This window comes from Henckelia pumila, chromosome 1 (genome assembly GCF_033568475.1).
Source record: "Henckelia pumila isolate YLH828 chromosome 1, ASM3356847v2, whole genome shotgun sequence".
NCBI classification, from domain to species: domain Eukaryota; kingdom Viridiplantae; phylum Streptophyta; class Magnoliopsida; order Lamiales; family Gesneriaceae; genus Henckelia; species Henckelia pumila.
Genome location: NC_133120.1, coordinates 171,155,022 through 171,172,849, shown reverse-complemented (window position 1 = coordinate 171,172,849; position 17,828 = coordinate 171,155,022). Strand labels below are relative to the sequence as shown.

Below are 17,828 nucleotides of genomic sequence, written 5' to 3'. Positions count from 1 at the left end.
TACTTTTAAAATAATAACTAATACGTTTGATCGAAAAAGTAATATTTCCATAGAAAAAAGTAATACTTTATCTTATATTCAATCATTCAGATTCTAAATATTAATAAAACGTTGTATGGAGTTAATGCTTCCATACTAAGTCACAAATTACTAGAATGCCATTAAGTCGTCAACATATTCTCAATTTTTTGCAAAGTAATACTTTGATATAAAAAAAATAATAATAATTTTGCAATGAAAACTAATATTTTTTTATGTAAAAAGTGATACTTTTGAATCAAATAAGAATATATTAGTTTTCTAATCTCTGTTTAGAAGATAAAACGACGACAAAAACAAAAATTCAAAAAACAAGTATAAATAATCAAAAGAACTCATCTATCCGTAATTTCCAGCTCAAAAACTAGGAAAAAAAAACTTAAAACTCTCCGAGATTTGGAACAAGAATTAGTTCAATCTTTAACTTTGCAAAGCCCAAAATCAGCTTCCAAGTTCTCTTGCTAGTGATCCAATCAACATGCTATCGCAGTAGCTTCCAAGTTCTCTTGCTTCAGCGGCAGGAGTTTAAACGGCAGAACAAGCCAACCATTTGGTCAAACCAAAACTAATTTTCCTTCGCTCATTAAAGTTGGTATAAACTAAGGTTTCATCTCAAACTCAAGCCAACATCAAGAATGTTAATCAAGATCCTGTAAGGTAACATTTCATTAAGAAAGAAAATGAATTAGAAATAATCAAATATGAAACTAATTCTGACACGAATGCATACATTTGTTCATTGAATGATTATCGATCGCTTTGCAGACTTCTGTATATACTGATGGAGGAAGTTATTATTTTTTTATACTTCATGCTCAAATATTGCCTTATCTAATGCTTGAAAGCCTTCCGATGCTTCATAAGTTCTATATAGAGTAAGAGAATCAATATAGCAATTAACCGAGAAAATATCCAAGACAAAGAACTGACCAAAAAAGATTGCAAGTTTTTTTCTCCTGGAAAATATTGCAAGGTTAATAACTAAGTGGATTCAATAATTCACATTTTCACTGTCAACCGTCCTCAATCACATGGCGCCAAATGAATACGCACACAAGTAACATTTTCAAATGATGCTGATTGTGTATTTTTGGGTGTGTCGTGTATAGTGTATAGAATGCAAAAAAATAAATCAAACAAACAAATGATCGATCATCATACCAGTTAGAGCACAAACAACAGAAAAATAAGAGTGAAACCCAGGGATAGAGCAGAAAGAACCAGGAATAATCCACCTGAATACATGCACCATAAGAACACCACATATGCTACATAATAGCTTCCAGCGACCAGTCACAATTAAGAAAATAAAAATATTCAGTATTATAATTTTCGGTAACAAAACTAAACTGAAACAATAAGAACACTGCCTAGAATTTTGAAGCTTTTTGTAAGGAGTAAATAAACCGAATATATCGCCTACTTAATGAATTTGCAATCAATCAAATAAATTTGAAAGATGTATGTCCATGCATTCAGTAAAAGCACTCCACAATTATAGCACAATCAAAATTCAAAACCAAAATCAAATTTCTCATCCCAACACACCACAAAATCCTAATTAGCATCCATACTTCTCATGCTACTCAAACACAGAAAAATATTCGTACTACACAGATATTTCCAAACCAAACAAAAATCGTGAGCCAAACGAAAAAAAGGAGCTCCCAAAGCAAGCTATGAATACTACATACTGCTAAAAACCACCAAAAAACTGGGGGGAGGGGGGAGGGGGGGGGGGGGGGTGGTGGAAACAGCCAAAAAATAGAAGAAAAAATAAATCTTACTTAGCTAGATCTCCAAGCTGATCCATCTTGATGGAACCGACCCTTAATCTCTCATTATTAGCAAAATATCAGACCACAAAATAATAAAAATTTTGGAACTCAATAGATTTGTTTTTGGTTTTCGAGATTTGTTCTTCTCTTTGTTTGAGGAAAAGTAGTGTTCTTGATTCGTATTTCTTCAAGAACAGCACGTTGTGAGGCTTTCTCTGTTCTTGCAATGCCACCCTGAGTCTCTCGTTCTGTCAATTTTATAGGTTAAGAAAACGAAACCAATCAAAACACATTGCAAATCTAATGTTTCTGGAGCAACATAGATTCGAAAAACAACTTACAATCCGAAAAACACGATCCTTTCTAAGAAAAAAAAACCACAAGAGTTAATTACATGCTCCCATTTTTCTCACCCGTAAACATATGAACCCATCGATTTCCATCATATGTTTCTCAATCGTGTCGACAAACTCCGAGAAAAATCCTAAGCCAAACCAAATTACGTCGACTGCTGAGGAACAGAACACAAGCTGTTGTTGAATCCACACGCATTTTCCGTGAACAATTCCTGGGTTAGGGCATGATAACGTCCATGATTCCTATTGATTTTCGAAAATCTGCGATAGAAAGGCAAAATTTAAGAGACCAATTGGGGATTACGTACGTACGCGATCTGTGAGGATTACGAGATACGTGAGAGAGCCCGATTAGAATATGGGTCAATTATACCGGGGAATGTCTTGTGATGGGTTGACCTGTTTTATTCGTGAAACAATCTTTCAAAAGTGTTATTTTTTTAAAAAAATTATTTATTTATTTAATCAACGTGATTTACGAGTTAATATGTCAAAGTTGAGATCTATACAACGCGACTTAAATATAACAACAGATTTTATTTTATCCCCGAAAAATAAATAAATAAATATAAATAAAATAAGGAAATAGACACATAAGAGTTGAGGAGCATGATTGGAGGTGGTCAACGTTTTCCTCTCGGCGCGTGAGATCCCAATCTCAAATTTCCCCATTAGATTCCTTTTCGGCAAATCCAACGTGCTCCCCACGCGCGAGCAACGTGGCAGACCCAGCGCGTGCGGTATATCGGTTGACGGAGAGAGAATAGACAAATTTCTAGAGAGCAGATTTCGAACTACCCCGCCTCCGTCTGCCTTCAAACCCTAGAGGTTGGCACATGATTGTTTGCAATTTTTTACATGTATATATATGTATATGTTGATGTATTGATGTGCAATCTTAATTTGTCAAATCCTTGAATCTTCCGTTCAGACGTCTGATTTTTGGATTTACGAGCGTTGGATCTGTTTTTGTGTGTCGAATGGTTGGTTTTTTGGGTGGTTTCCGTGCTCAAGTTTCCTGTTTGTTCTTTTGAATCAGGGTTGGTTTTGATTTTGTTGTCTGAGAATAGGGGTTTTCTGCTGCTAGGGCTATCGTAGGATTGGTTGAGATTTGATTTGGAAAAGTTTGGTTTCGTGATCAATAGTTGGTGTTATATGTATGGCTTCTGGCTCCCCTGGGGATTTCAGTTATGATTGTTTGAAATCGAGTACGGTTTTATGGACTGAAAACAGCAAAGTTTATAAGCGAAGGGTCCGCAAGAAAGTCCCAAAACCTTGCATCGACATCGATACAGCAAACACCGGAACTGGAACCTCCACAGTCGCATCTACCAGTACCGAGAATCCTTCAACCGCCGCTGCATCCGCTGAGGCTCTCTCTCCCATTGTTCCCATATCTGCATCCAACGAGGAACATATCCATTCTGCTGTTGCCTCGACTCCGAAGCCCACTAATGGCATTCCAGCCATATCCCCCAGCTTTTTGGGTGACAATATTCAGCAAGAATGTGTGGAAGCATCAGTGACTGAGGGTATTGATTCCTCTCGGGAAAGGCTTCAAGTGCAGTCCCCGATTCTTGAACAGACTCCTCCACAAACATTTGCAGACAGAGATGTGGATTCCTTCCACTCTCAGCAGCTGTTAGGACAAGTAAGGCGTGATGAGCAGAGGCCATCAGGGTCTGAGAATGATTGTTCGAGTCAGAATGTGGTGGGGCAAGGCAGTTGCTGTCAAAGTTTGGGGCAGCAGAATCAGAGAAGATCATCTCCATTGCTGAATGATGCTGAAGCCCAGAGTCCAAAAGAAGCTCCCACATTTCATAGTGAGAACGAGAAACTGCAGACAAGTGACAATGGGCGACAGAATTTGAGGGAATCATCTCCATTATCCGTTGAAAACGATCTGCCTAATGAAGTTCAGATTAAGCTGTTGAATGATGAAAATTCAATGTCAGTGCCAGTGCCAGCGCCAGCGCCAGCTCCCTCTAGCAATCGGCCTTCAAACGCAAATGAACTGGTGCAGCCGCTGATGATAACTAGGATAGATGATAGGGTTTTTTTTAGGTTATTGAAAGCAACTCAGAAAGATGATATTAAGGAGCTTAAGAGCAGGTTGGAGCATGAGCTTGATCAAATTAGAAAGTTAGTTAATCAGCTTGAAGTCAAAGTGCATGAACTTGCTTCATCTAATGCCCAGGTTAGCAATAATAATTTCAATGATGTAGACTCTGGTGTTGATGGCGGTGAAATTGGTGGATATTATTGTCCTCAACCAGTGAACGTGCCGAATGATGCAGTGGAGAGGAGGGCATTGGCGAGAATTAATTCAGAGGTGAGTGTGGTGGGGTTCCAAGAAACCACACCTATGAAGTTTGCTAGACTGAATTCTGATGTGGGTACTGCACGGACTCTAGAACCAAAGTCATATAGTAGGCAGCTTAGCATTGCTGTTATGGAGAACACTCATGATGCTGGTGAAATTATTGACAAGGAGAAGAGAACTCCAAAGGCGAATCAATATTACAGAAATTCAGAGTTCCTGCTAGGGAAGGACAGACTGCCTCCTGAAAGTAACAAGAAATTGAAAACCAGTCATGGGAGGAAGCATGGTGGTCGATCAGAACAAGAACCTGGTTTCGGTTTTGGGTTTGATAAGAACAGGAATCAAGTGGTTAAGAGCTGTAGCAGTATACTTCAGAGATTGATGAAGCATAAGCATGGTTGGGTATTTAACGAGCCAGTGGATGCCAAGGCCCTTGGGCTGCATGATTATCATGTTATCATTAAGCATCCAATGGATTTGGGTACAATTAAAACTAGATTATCGCAAAACTGGTACAAGTCACCTAGGGAGTTTGCAGAGGATGTGAGACTTGTGTTTCGCAATGCCATGACTTATAATCCAAAGGGTCAGGATGTTCACGTTATGGCAGAGGAATTGTCCGGTATTTTTGAGGAGAAGTGGGCTGTTATGGAAACAAAGTATAATCCATATTTGAAATATCATGTGTACCAGGACGCAGGGTTGCCTACTCCCACTTCAAGAAAGTTTCCTCAGCCTTATTTAGCACCAGTTTCTGCACCAGCCTCTGTTCATGCCTTCACACCTGCTGCACCTATGACCGTTGATACAAAAATTCAACGTTCGCATGTTGGCAGGATGCCCTTGCCTAAGAAACCTAAAGCTAAGGATCTGAATAAAAGGGACATGACTTATGAGGAGAAGCAAAGACTCAGCACTAACCTTCAGAACTTGGCTTCTGATAAGCTTGATGCCATTGTTCAAATCATTAAGAAGAATAATACGGCACTTTCTCAACGTGATGATGAGATTGAGGTGGACATTGATAGTGTCGATCCAGAAACACTGTGGGAGCTTGATCGATTTGTTAGTAATTACAAAAAGGGCTTGAGCAAGAATAAAAGAAAAGCTGAGCGTGCTCTTCAAACTAGAACAGCATCTAATCAGTCTGTTTCAGTGATGGTAAGAGTTCGTGAATAATTTGAAATATAACCCAAAACTTAAATATTATGTCATTTCAATTAGTTGAAAATTGTGTTTCCAATTGTTTCAGACCACCACCGCAACTGTACCGGAGGTCCAGGTTGAAAGTGGAACAGGTGTTAGTTTACTCTTGTATTTTCAGTTTTCTGTTATGTATTGTGAATGGTGTTTTTGGGAGATCTGAAGTCTATTTTCTGCTTTTTCTGAAGTCATTGATAAGCAGGACTCGCATGCTGTTGAAGGTGGAAAGCAGGGTAATGACGTAAGTAGGTTTAGTAGTTCAGGCAGTTCCAGCAGCGATTCTGGAGCATCTTCCAGTGGTAAATCTTTATCCTCATCCTTCAAGTTTACTTTGTAACGATGTTTATTCTTTTATGATAATTTACTATTTTGCATTCATAATTAGTCTTTCTAGTTCTGGCCTAGATTGAATTCTTATTTTGTCACCTGTCAAGGTCTTTAATTCTTTATATTTGTTCATTAAAATGACTGTTGTATTTTCTTTTCTTTATATAATCTACAGATTCTGACAGCGGCCATTCCTCGGAAAATGAATCGGATGCGGGATAATCACTTGGAACTGAATGATATTAAGGTATAAGAATGGTTAATTATGGATTGGATTTGTCTTCTTGTGATTAAATTCTCATGTATTAGAGCATAAACTTCCTTCTTGCCTTACCACGTACCACCAGCTTCTGGGTATTTTTTGGTCTTCAAAGTGTTTTCATTTGTATTATCATATTGATAGAGAAATGTATATAGGACTTGCAATGATGCAACTTTACTTTCCAGGCAATATTAGAAACTTTGTGGATCATGTGTTCAAAATGGATGTTGTATGTGTGAAATTTATTAGTATTTGATATGTCATATGTTTAAACTTGTTTGCTAGATTTCTGGAGATATGCTTTAAATATTTAAATTGTCTGTAATTACTCAAGCAGTCAGGCTTTTCTTTTATGGTTCGAAGAAATTGATTCACTTTGAATTTGTTGTATAAGATAGGCTTTGCCGTTTTGTTCAAATAAGCTAGTCTGTTTGTCATCATTTCAAATTAAATCCATAGGACTAGGTATATGTCCTAACCAATTGTCAAATTATACCCGATATGCATGTGCTTGACTGCTGATAATACTTCGGAAGAGTGTGAATCTAGTGCTAGTGTAATTGCGTGTTCTCTGCTGTTTGCAGAAATTAATTGACCAAATAATAATGAAATAAAATAAATGAAAAAACTACGATCAGAGTGCCGAAGACACGGCAATGAAAAATCAATGCGCTTGGGGACAACCCCAGAGGTGCATTGACATCAAAAGGCACACGCTGGTGCTGACGCGCAGGGTGTGGCCGAGGTGCAGCATGCTTGTCCTATGATTATTTTTTATTCTCCTGCTCAACAAAAATAAGGTGTTATGTAGTCAGAGTTTGAAGAAGTTTGACAACAACCTGCCATTAATAACTGCCCTCCAATGACGTTAATGGACACTGGCAGGTTTTCTATTGAATTTCTTAGGCATTTTAAGGTGATTTTTTTGCTCTTTTTTTCTTTTAATTTCATTTTTTTGGTAAATCTTTATATCTAAATCTAATCTAAATCTTTAAATGTAACACTGACTAAAAATAATTAGGTTTCTATTTTATTACACATTTTGCAAACTGTTTGGCTGTATTAGCAGAAATTTTCCGCACTAACTGTTTGATTGAAATTTTTTGTAGCTTCTATTGAATGGGATGCCCAATTATTGATGGATATTTGGTTTTAGTTTACGTAATTTTTGACTTTTAAGTCAACTTTTAGTTTTAATTTTATTGAGAATTGCATTCTATATTTAATGTCTCCCCTAAGAGCACCTTACATGTGAAAGGCATGTGCTTCATCATGCGCTTTGTGGCGAGGGGTCTTGGGATTTGTTCCTTATTAATGACAATAGCGTTGATGAAAAATTAATATTATCTTGAAATAGTTAAGAGATTAAATTGAAATTGTTTGAGACGTTATGTGATTGATCTCACAATGTAATTCAATTTATAATATCTGTTCTTTCTAAATATAATAATTCCCTTCCAAAAATGTATAAAATCAATTGTCTGCATCATTCTATGAGTTAATTCAATTTTTAACGTTTTTTCTTCTTAAATATAAATATAATAATTCCCTTTCAAATAAATACAAGTCAGTTTGATATTAGGCTGGGGTTTTGCATCGTTATTCAATATGATGTTTGTTTTGGGCTCAAATAAATTGTACCCTACTTATTTTAGACGAATCTATATTGGACATACACGGTAAGCATGTGTTAGAAGAATGAGTTACGTTTTAGTTTACGGGAGAACGGGGAGAATAAATAGGGGTGGTGGTTAGAAATTGGAATTAACCTGTTTTTTGTTACAGTTTTCTAGCTTGAGCGATAGGGGCAAGAGAAAGCACTCCCTTGTCGAGGCTTCTCTCTTGGGGGCCAGGGGGCAGGGGGCATAATCTCCATGATTGAAGATTTGTCTTTGTTTTGTATTCTTTTATATTTCAAGTAATATAAATATTTGGAGATGTTTCTTTTCCTTTTATGTTAAAATTTATTTATGGGTATGTGGACCTCTTGTTCGCTTTCTGTAATTAATAGCTATTTATCATATAATATAAATTATAATATAAAATCGTTTCCTATAGAAATTTTTTTTATCTATGGTGAAATTTGTGCTTTGTAACAATGTCTATTCAGATAATTGTTCAGCAACCCATTCCGATTTAAAGAACACAAGAAGCCAATGGAAATATTGACATGATGTTTCTGTCAAATGGTTACTCGTTAATTCAGGAGCGCTGTTATGGCTCGGTGTATGATGTCTATACTACCTCTTAGAGAATCAATATGAAGGGCGGTGGGTGCATGACATAAAATGCCGAGGCTGAATCAACAAAGGTGAATGAAATTAAAAAAGACAGTTAATTAACTGATAACTCCCAAAGCCGTAGAATATCAGTTTCAGTTATATGAATAGTCATAAGCTCACTTGCATACTTGCAATAAGCGTGTAATTTCCACTTTAATAAAATTCAAAGTATGGTGCCAACCAAAATATGATATATCAACCCCAAATATATTCTCGTAGCTCTACAAGCATTAAATCAAGCTAATGATACTCTAACAGATTGAGTTAAAAGCTTACCAAATCGAATCACAAGCTAAAAATCCCCAAAATAGCGAAAATGCCTAAAAAATTTCTATTTGTTCAGAGGTTGAGTCTTTACAAGTGGCATTAACATCTCTAATCTTTAATTATTGTCGCTTAAACATGCCTAATGGTCGAAACACTGAATATTAAACTATAAGAAAATGCGGAATACTTGCACCTATATGTAGCCCTCGAAGCCTAGATCTCGAATCCGAAGTTGGATTGTTGATAGGATGTTTCAAGCCTTCGAAGCCTAGATCTCGAATCCGAAGTTGGATTGTTGACAGGATGTTTCAACTTTCAAGCCTTAAAGTTTAGGAGAAGGGGAGAAATGTGATGAGTGGGTTCATGACCGTGAGGACGGAAAAAAAGTTGAATGAAACTTGGATCACACATCAGCTTTTAAAAAGCCTATCTCGGCAATCCACGCTTACATGGTTTCGAGTGTGTGTTGATAACCCGGTTGGGCAGGGGCACACATCTATCTATATGTGTGTGCGTGTGTGTCTTTGTTGGGGCATTACACTATTGTAGGAAAGATTACCAAAATCGGAATTTATCTAAATAAGCTAGTAATTAATACTGAACTCGAAATTGGATGGTAAAATGCTGAAACATAGTAATTAGAAGCACGGTGCATGCTAAAGAACTCGGGTGTTTCTGGGCTTTAAGTGCAAAGCAGAATGCTTGTTTTGTGGGAATAGGGTGCAAAAAATAAAATACTCTCAAAAAAGTGAACATAAAAGAATTACTCCCTCCGTCTTGATTAAGTAGACCTACTTTTTTCCACATTTTTTCCACACAGATTAAAAAAATCATTGGGAAAACAAATTTTGTACAAATTTCACATTTTATTCCTATTTAATGTATCAAAAAATGATTGCACAATTTTCAAGATGTAATTAATAGAGGTATATTAGTAAAGGATTGTAAAAAATATTACTAAAAATGGTATATGCCTATATATTTGGGACAAACAAAAAATGAAACGTGGTTTATATAATTGGGACGGATGGAGTATTTTAAAATGTGGTAAGAATAAAATGTGAGGTATGATATATAAAACTGCTTTTTTAAATAAAAAAAATAGCGAGGGCAAAGGTGCAGTGCGTGCAACTGAATGACAGCGATGTTAGGATTTCAACTTGTTGTTTCTACCTCTGTTAGAAATTTAAATAAAAAATGGTTTCCCATTTTTGAAATGCATAAGCGCAACTGAATGCACATTGTGTGTGAAGCGATGCAGAGGCATGTGTAATGTGTTTCATGGACATGGTGCACCTTGGAGTGCGCTTTGCTGTGGTTTGACAACTAAGTGCTTAATTAAAGCAGTCTGGTGCTAATTTATGGTTCACCATAGTGACAATCTTTGATTATCAGTCATTGTTGTATGATGTTTTTGCCTCCAGCCGGTTAGCTCATTCATCGTCCCTCCTTGTTTTGGACATTAAAATACTTTTTCTATTAGGTATGGGTCTCAGACCCCTGCGTATTTCTTGTTCTTTTCATCTACATGATCGTTCATGTTTATTAAAAGCGCAATAGACGAGCACCCAAGCTCTCTAGGCACACAGGGAATCACATTCACCTTTCCAATCAAGGTACATCTAGAGGCTCATTGAAGTGCTTCCAAATTTAACCTAAGCAGTTACCTGTTTGAAAGGTTAGAAGAGGTATTGAACAATTGTCATATCGCCATACTGTTGGTGAATGATATGTTCAATTATGGATATAACTGTAGGCAGAAAGAATTTGAATTTGCTGTAAATATATCTTTCCTGATTTGGTGGATTCCATATCTAAGACACCGCTCCTAGAATTGGGCCTCAAAATGGAACCGGGTGTGGGGTGCTGTCAATATCAAATACTTCAATCTTCCCTGTTAAGAATTTATACGGTTGACATGGCATGTTACTCCTTGCTCTCCATGCCAGGCACAAGGGCTGCCTGAATCAAGTACTTTTTTATTTTCAAATAAAGCTCATCATTCTTTTCTTTGCGAGAAGGTGGTTCACTGTCTTGTTGAGATATGTTGAACGATGAAGTTACAAAATTATCTTGTTTTTTGTATTATATCATTAAGTGCTACCTTTTGTAGGCTCAGTAAGTTTATTCATCTCACATGTGCAGAGCTTCTTTCTTGTTGTTAGATAGTGAAATGTGGCCAACCAATTAGTTCAAAGTGGAGCTGTTGGTTTCCAAACTTAGTTTCTGGGCTGGAGTCTTTGTGTGGAGTGAAATGGATCTATATTTGACCTTAAGATGATGCATGAACGTTGTGGCCTGGAGCAATTTTGACAGTGATTACTTTTCTAATCTATATTTACTTATTTCTAGTAGCAATGCGTTGTTGACACCGTAAAAGTACTTGCGATTAACGAGTCAGCATGTGATATATTTACTACTTGTTTTCCAAATGCCTACCAATTCTGGATGGTTTGCAAACTGTAATTGAATGGTTTGCAATTTTTCCGCAGTGCTTGTTCGCTGAATATTCGCTCCGTCGTCAGTGCGTTTACCTGAAAATGGTTTGCAGAAAGCAAGTTTCGGGACTCATTTTATAACATCAAGGGACGTCTCTGCGACAATTTTCTGGACCAAAACTTACTGAATTATTGAAGCCTTGAAGATCTTCGGCTGTGCAACATGGCGTGTGCTGAACGTGGTGTCTTGGTTAGCTATTTAGGTTGATGACTGAAAATCTTCATTCTATTCACAAAATGTGACGTCATGGTTCATAATTAGGTAGATGTCTGGAAACTTCGATTCTTATTTTTGCCATCATTTGAACGTTTGGGTTGTGCACAAGGGATTTTGTGGTTTTGGGTTCTACAGAAAGAATTTGTAGTTTTGGCTCGTTGGGACCGCGATTGGGGATTGTTGCCGGTGTAAATTATCCTGTTTGTTCCATTTTTATTTATGAATAAGTGTGTTTGGTACGGGGATGGCATAATTAATGGATACTAATTTTGGTTGATTGTTTTATAGATATGTATAGATATTTTTACTATTGATGATAAAAATCGAATTTGTTTGGTAGGTTTTTTTTTAGGATAAAACTGTACATATTTTTTCTTCACAATACCCCTACTGACATGTTAACATTACGGAATATAATTACGATGTATTTCGAATCGTGAAGCTCTCCATTCTCGTCCTCATCTTCATCCTGTCATCCACAACCTGCTTCGAAAAGTCTGAACTTTCCCCCAAATGCTTACGAAATATTGTTATGCCTTTCATTTTGTAAATACTTGTATGAATTGTCGAGGATTCGAGTTTCAATTTGGTTGTCTTCTTTTGTCGCCTAAACCTAGATTGGTTTCTTTTGTTTCCTTGGAAGGAATGTGTTGGACACATTTTTTTAGGGTCAGGGAGAAAACTGTAATTAATTTATGTATCCCACGTACAGTAAAGGTCTCTCAAGTCTCAATAGGGATGCGTTTTCCATCCTTTACAAGCATCGACAGGAATTTTATACCGGGTCGAGGGTTATCCTTGAAGTTGAAGCGACTAAAAACGAGTCATATGCGGGACTCTGATCTAATCCTACCGTAATCCGGTATACCAAATAGGTGATTGTTGCTGGAAGCTTTTAATCGGCATTAGTTTGAATGGGTTTCGGGATGATGCATGCAAGAAAGAAACATTAAAATGGTCCAAAATATTTTTTTTATTATTTATAGGCCATTACCAAAAATAAACTTCTTAATTATTATTTATTTATAGGTCAGTTTAAAGAAAGTAGAATGTTATTTTTATTTCATATAAAAATTAATGTGCGAATAGTATGTATGTCATCTTGGTAAACCACGTTCACTTTCTTACCATTCGACCTTTGATAAATTTTAATTTTGGGTGAAAAACTTGGGATAAAGATCGTAGATTGAAAAGTAAATGTCCAATCCAAATATTCCAACCTTCCTGTTAAAAAAAGCAAGAAGATCAATTCTTGGAACTCTTACATCAGAATAGAAAACATAGACAAAAACAATAAAGAAGAAGAATATAAATAAGTTTGGTTTTGTGAAAATTCCTTTGTGATTGGCTTGAAGATCTCCCATCTTTCCATTAAATGAAAGAAGGAAGAAACTAAATATACAAAGGTTTGCATCAAATGTTTCATCTCTTTTTCTTTTTTTCACTAAAATATGCCATCTCTTTTTTTTTTTTTCATGTCTATCAATTTCTCCATAAACAAAGCTGATATATATATTGGCACAAAACTATATGAAATACAACAAAAATTCCGAAAAATTGCAGGGAAGGATCTGTGATGGCCAGAGACGGGTTAGAAACATACATTTATAAAATGACAAAGTTAAGGCAAAATTTCAATCGAAGGAAAGACGGGAGAAATGTGCCCAATGTTTAGCCCCAATCCCATCTATTATTATTCTCACAATTTACAGTATGAATGCAGGAAAAAGACTACTGTAATTCTGTAAAACATGGGGAAAAATGATCATTCAACATTATTCAGAAGAAATATCGTCTCCCGTTTTATATGGACAAACTATGAAAATTTTGAACTCCTAAAATGAACCTATACAGGAATAATTCTTGAAAATTGGAGATAGCAATTATAGTACCTCCCAATCAGAATCACTCTTATGGGATGGCAGAGATCTAGCCATGTTTAGAGATGCTGCGGAAGAAGGTGGTAAAGAACCTGGCTCAGAAAAATGCTTTGATTCCATGTCGATGTCTCCGTGTAGTATAGCCAGGTGTTCATATTCCTTAGATAATCTCTTTCTTGATGAAAATGTGTCCTTCAATAATTTCTAGAGAAGAAATAGAAGAGCATTCCATATATCAAGATACAAGATTGAGGTTATTTACTTTCAAACATAACAGCACAAAGCAAGGAAGAAAAGGGTGGTAGGCATACTACCTTGTAGTATCTGAAATTTTTTTGTCTATAAAGGGTAGCCCTGTAAAAGTTAGTATTGAAAACATCGGATTTCTCATCGGTGGAAAGATCGATTGTTTCCATGTTAAGGTCGCCAATATCAAGAAATGACATCCCTGCACGTTATGTTTAGCAAACCATGAACCACCATACCGTTTTCTTCATAAAATGGACCAGATGAATTAGCTAACAACGTGACGAATGACGATATGCCGATTACAGACCGATATTTTATTAAAAGTTAGATCCAAATAAGTGCCACGATTGAAGAGAGAATGTGGCGAGAATTGACACGTAACAGAAGTTCAATGATGGAGCAACATATAAAAAAATCAGAAAATGAATTTTTAGCATGTTATATCATGACGTATTAATGAATATGTGGAAGATTTCCATCATTGACAGATTAAAGTCACAACTAGAAGATAAACACAAAAGGATCGAGATGTTATATACAAGCAAAACATACCACTTTTGGTAGGTGGCATTGGCAAAGTTGACTGAGCACCCTTGTAGCATTGTGGATGTTGGCGTTCAGGTGAAACAACAGATACTGACCCATATGTGGCAGAAACATTATATTCTGTTGTAGACGAAAATTTAGTACACAGAAAAACCCTTTAAGAAAAATGATCTAAAAGAAAATGGAGCAGAGGAAAATCGGCTGATATGCGAAAATAAAATAAAATAAAATGAAAGTCAAGTTAAAGAAATGGCATACTTAAAAATATGAATGTTTAATCATCTGGAATCTGGTATAAACTATAAATTAGGAAATTTACTAACCACTTGATTTTATGATTGAGGAAGGAGGAAGCATATCCACAGACTTGATTTCATTGGATACAGTTGCTGAAGAAGGAGAACATGCATGGACAACTGAAATATGATGATTGTCATCATTAGACCCAACAGGAGGGTTGTGTGTGTTTTCTGCCGTTAAAGTATGATTTGCAGATGAGGAATCCAAGAGATTTAAAGATATTGAGGGTGTAGATTGACTAGAAGAAATAACAGTGCTCTCTTCTTTTTCATTGTCACGAGAACAATAAGAAATTACAAGTTCAGATGACTGGACAGCATTTAAGGCCATAATCTGCTCATCTTTTGTCAAAAAGCTATCATGAAGAGTCTCACAAATCCGTGATGGTTTCTGAGCAACATCACAAGCTAATAAAGTTGCTGAATCCATAGATGGACAATCATGTTGATGCCCTTTATCAGCTGAAGCCTCTTGTGGTTCCGGTAAGCTTTTATCCTCTTCCAAACTGAACTCCAGAAACAAAGGTAACTCACCTTCAGATAACCAACCATTGATTGGAACATCCAAAAAACACTCTGCCTCATCTGAAAAGCTATAGAATGTGCTTCCTTGTTTGAAGGCTAAAGGCTCAATTTCATGGACTGAAATTGATGGTGAACAAGCCAAGGCCAGTGTGGTGTCACATTCATTGTGCTTTTCTTCATCAGATGTCATGGAGAAAACTTTATTTTCAGAACTTGGATCGAGTATCATGACCTTTGAGTTGTTTTTTTCAAAACCCTGACCTGAGTCATTCCAAAGCATGGTACCATCATCTTCTTTCGATGATACACCAGTGTTGGTGTCTGCACTTGGTGTCATTGTAGGTCTTGTTACAAGGCCGACGTCACTCCATCGTGATGTACCACGTTTCTTTAGAATATCACTGGAACCCTGCTCCACAGATAAGTGTTTTTTGTCTAAATAGGACTTTGTCATGTTGCTTGAGATTGGTGTGTCGTGATCCCTTATGTCAGCTTGTTTACCAATCACTAATTGTGTCTTTGATTTCATATCATGCTTTGAAGGTGGAATTTCATCTTGCACCCCATCTGAATAAAGTCTTTTGACACTCACACCAATACTCTGCACCCGATTCTCAACATACTTCATAGTATCCTGAATATAAGAGTATTTTTTATGTTAACAATAACAATTCTGTTTTCATCATACAAAACTATCTATCATTATACACTCACTGGAATAGAACATCACAACGAAATGACCACGAAGCTAGAGTGGGCAACATAGAAAAAGGAGGATCACGAAAAGCCTAACGTATATAGCCAGACCATAGGAGCACACATAAATGTGAAGAAAAAGCATAAGGCCATGTTCCCTATCACATGGGAATGTAGATAGACAAAAGGTATTGGTACAAGATTATCATTTTTCACTTAAGATTATTCCAATAGTTGAAGTACCTTGCTTACAAAGTCGTCGACCTCCTGACACATGGCCTCAAACTTGTGATATATGCTCCCAACCCACGACTTGCCTTTTAAATCCATGGGAACACATGGGATGATGCCAAAAGTTGATCAAGGCAACCCCTCCATAATTATAACACTGAAATTAATCCGAGAGGCCGAAACCATAAGATTCCATATAAAATTTCACCCGCCAATGGATCTTAGCCATAAAAAGAACCATACGAGACTTGGAGCAAATGAAGGCGCGGCAGTTAAATTGATGCAGCAAGATCCAAAATTTATGAGCAAATTCCCATAATCCAAGCTTTAACATAAAATACCACCCAAAATAAAGAGATAAAACTCATTCCAGAATAAATGCAAGAACATTTTACTCCTGTCTCGTATGTAAACTCTCCCAACTCCCAAGTGATGATACTCCAACGATCAATTATCAACAAAAATTCACAAGTAAATTCACTATAAAACTACATGAAGAAAATTCTGATCAAATTCAAAAGGGCCAAAAAAAAAACCTCAACTATAAAAGCTTCCAAATAACAACTATAAAAGTTTCCAAATAACAAGACCCTGTTTCTTCCAATCTTCCATGGTTTATCACATAATTCTTCTCTTCTTTTCATACGAAAAATCAAACGGCACAAAACTAAAATCCAACATGTTGATCTTTAAATATACAGTTTCACAAACAAAGCTGGAAAAAAAGCAAAAAAAAATTGATAAAAGCATGAAAATTTTTACCAAGTATTACGAATAGGATGAACCCTAGTTGTGAAAGAGCGCTAAAGGCGGCGGAGGACCCACCGGCCGGTAGTATGCGGCCTCTGGGAAAGGTTCTTTTGGAAGGTTCGGGTCTGATATTTATAGCGTCGTACTTGCACGTGCGAGGTTTATGCAGGGTTTATTTGGTTTGGTTTGGTTTGGTTTGGTTTGGGTGTGGAATTTCACTAGACCAAAAAATACAAAATTAATGTAATTTTTTTTCCCGAAAAAATTAAATACTACATTTGAATTTTGATAAATTAGCAGATATTTAATCCTGCACTTCATACAAAAATATCACATATTTTCTTTAATATATATATATATATATGTATAGAGTTTTTTTCAAGTGTCCACCTATCCTGCCCACTACCATGCACACCAATGATGTGGCACTATTCTATTGGATGTGATAAAGATGTGATAAATTGTAAGTTCAATAGAATAGTGTCACATCATTGGTAGGCATGATAGTGGGCATGATAGGTCGGCATTTGAAAAAAACTCTATATATTAGATCGGCATTTGAAAAAAACTCTATATATATATATATGTGTGTGTGTGTGTGTGTCACTTGTTCGATTTTAATTAGTTGCAATTGAATATTATCCTCAAAATTTTGGGAGCAAAACTTGTTATGCTAGTATTATGATATCTATGTAAAAATAAAACAGATAGAAATTTATTCATTATTGATTAAAATAATTTTGATGAATTTATGATCATAAAATTCATAAACTATCGTAATTTTTAGCCAAAAAAAAAAAAAAATGAGGCATCTTTTATAGTTTGTCTCTTTCTGTTTAATTTCTAACCTAACCGGTACTCCCAAAAAAGACCTTGTTTGTTATTTGTGAAGAAATTACTGATACACCAAAGATAAGTATCAAATGTATAAAATACAAGATGTGAACGCAAATAAGCCTATAAAGTATTTATCACCTAAAATAGATACAAATATCAAATACCCATTTTTTTTATTTAAAAAAAAAAAAACACACATATACACACGCATAAATTTCAAATTTTGCAACTAAGTTTTTCGAGTCAGTCTTCAAAAGCCCCTC

The 17,828-nt window shown here is 36.0% G+C and overlaps 2 protein-coding genes and 1 long non-coding RNA gene across 9 annotated transcripts; 1 reads left to right on the top strand and 2 right to left on the bottom strand.

The window, feature by feature from the left end:
• Nucleotides 1-295: 295 nt before the first annotated feature.
• LOC140875310 (uncharacterized) lies at nucleotides 296-2,556 on the bottom strand. Of its 3 annotated transcripts, none has more exons than XR_012148396.1 (4): nucleotides 2,482-2,556; nucleotides 2,231-2,385; nucleotides 1,827-2,065; nucleotides 297-689 (listed from the first exon to the last, which is right to left on the bottom strand). It is a non-coding gene; the product is annotated as an uncharacterized lncRNA (long non-coding RNA). The 3 variants fall into 3 exon arrangements; XR_012148397.1 differs by having other exon boundaries at nucleotides 2,486-2,520; XR_012148395.1 differs by having other exon boundaries at nucleotides 296-689; nucleotides 2,231-2,522.
• A 204-nt stretch (nucleotides 2,557-2,760) lies between these two features.
• Nucleotides 2,761-11,842, top strand: LOC140876548 (uncharacterized). 5 transcript variants are annotated; one of them, XM_073280503.1, is made up of 6 exons: nucleotides 2,762-3,001; nucleotides 3,261-5,657; nucleotides 5,749-5,794; nucleotides 5,888-5,998; nucleotides 6,202-6,273; nucleotides 11,330-11,842. In XM_073280503.1, the coding sequence occupies exons 2-5, from the start codon at nucleotides 3,333-3,335 to the stop codon at nucleotides 6,246-6,248; spliced, it is 2,529 nt and encodes an 842-aa protein (XP_073136604.1). In that variant the 5' UTR covers nucleotides 2,762-3,001; nucleotides 3,261-3,332; the 3' UTR covers nucleotides 6,249-6,273; nucleotides 11,330-11,842. The 5 variants fall into 5 exon arrangements, with proteins under 5 accessions (XP_073136605.1, XP_073136604.1, XP_073136602.1 ...); XM_073280501.1 differs by having other exon boundaries at nucleotides 3,213-5,657; XM_073280502.1 differs by having other exon boundaries at nucleotides 3,105-5,657.
• A 1,325-nt stretch (nucleotides 11,843-13,167) lies between these two features.
• Nucleotides 13,168-16,871, bottom strand: LOC140874612 (uncharacterized). The gene is made up of 6 exons (XM_073277932.1): nucleotides 16,741-16,871; nucleotides 15,991-16,135; nucleotides 14,551-15,685; nucleotides 14,234-14,347; nucleotides 13,747-13,880; nucleotides 13,168-13,636 (listed from the first exon to the last, which is right to left on the bottom strand). Exons 2-6 carry the CDS (start codon nucleotides 16,075-16,077, stop codon nucleotides 13,436-13,438), a joined length of 1,671 nt encoding a protein of 556 aa, XP_073134033.1. The 5' UTR covers nucleotides 16,078-16,135; nucleotides 16,741-16,871; the 3' UTR covers nucleotides 13,168-13,435.
• Nucleotides 16,872-17,828: the final 957 nt, after the last annotated feature.